A 336-nucleotide genomic window follows, 5' to 3' on the forward strand; every position below is an offset into this window, starting at 1 on the left:
GGAACGTTAAAAAACCGCCCCACAGCCCAGGCAGTCGTCAGGCATTGAAATGAACCCCAGCCGCTTGCCTCTGTCACCCTCTACCACCTGTCGTCCCTGGAGCCAGAGCCAGGCACCAGGCAGGGCTCCCAAGCGCTGTTCTTGCAAGTAGCAACGTCCTCCTAGCCGGGGGTGGGCTGGGAGAGACGGGGGATCTCTCACCTGCTCCTTGCTCATCTCCTTTGGCGACAAGGCATCCACCACTGCTGGAGCTTTGCTCCCTTTCCCTTTATTTCCGACTTTCTTTTTGGATGCCTAAGGAGAGAAAGCAAAATGCAGGAGGCACACGTGTGGCTC

At 57.7% G+C, this 336-nt stretch overlaps 1 protein-coding gene across 1 annotated transcript in view; it reads right to left on the reverse strand.

Moving 5' to 3' along the window:
• The window catches only part of GAS8 (growth arrest-specific 8), a gene marked incomplete at its 3' end in the record, with an annotated part of 4,279 nt that extends 3,990 nt beyond the window's left edge, over positions 1-289 (reverse strand). The window contains exon 1 of the mRNA XM_009703269.1: positions 202-289. Coding sequence (XP_009701571.1) covers positions 202-216 — 15 coding nt within the window. The remainder of the gene's footprint in view (positions 1-201) is intronic.
• Positions 290-336: the final 47 nt, after the last annotated feature.

The sequence above is a fragment of the Cariama cristata genome, unplaced genomic scaffold (assembly GCF_000690535.1).
Source record: "Cariama cristata isolate BGI_N322 unplaced genomic scaffold, ASM69053v1 scaffold29400, whole genome shotgun sequence".
In the NCBI taxonomy this organism is placed as follows: domain Eukaryota; kingdom Metazoa; phylum Chordata; class Aves; order Cariamiformes; family Cariamidae; genus Cariama; species Cariama cristata.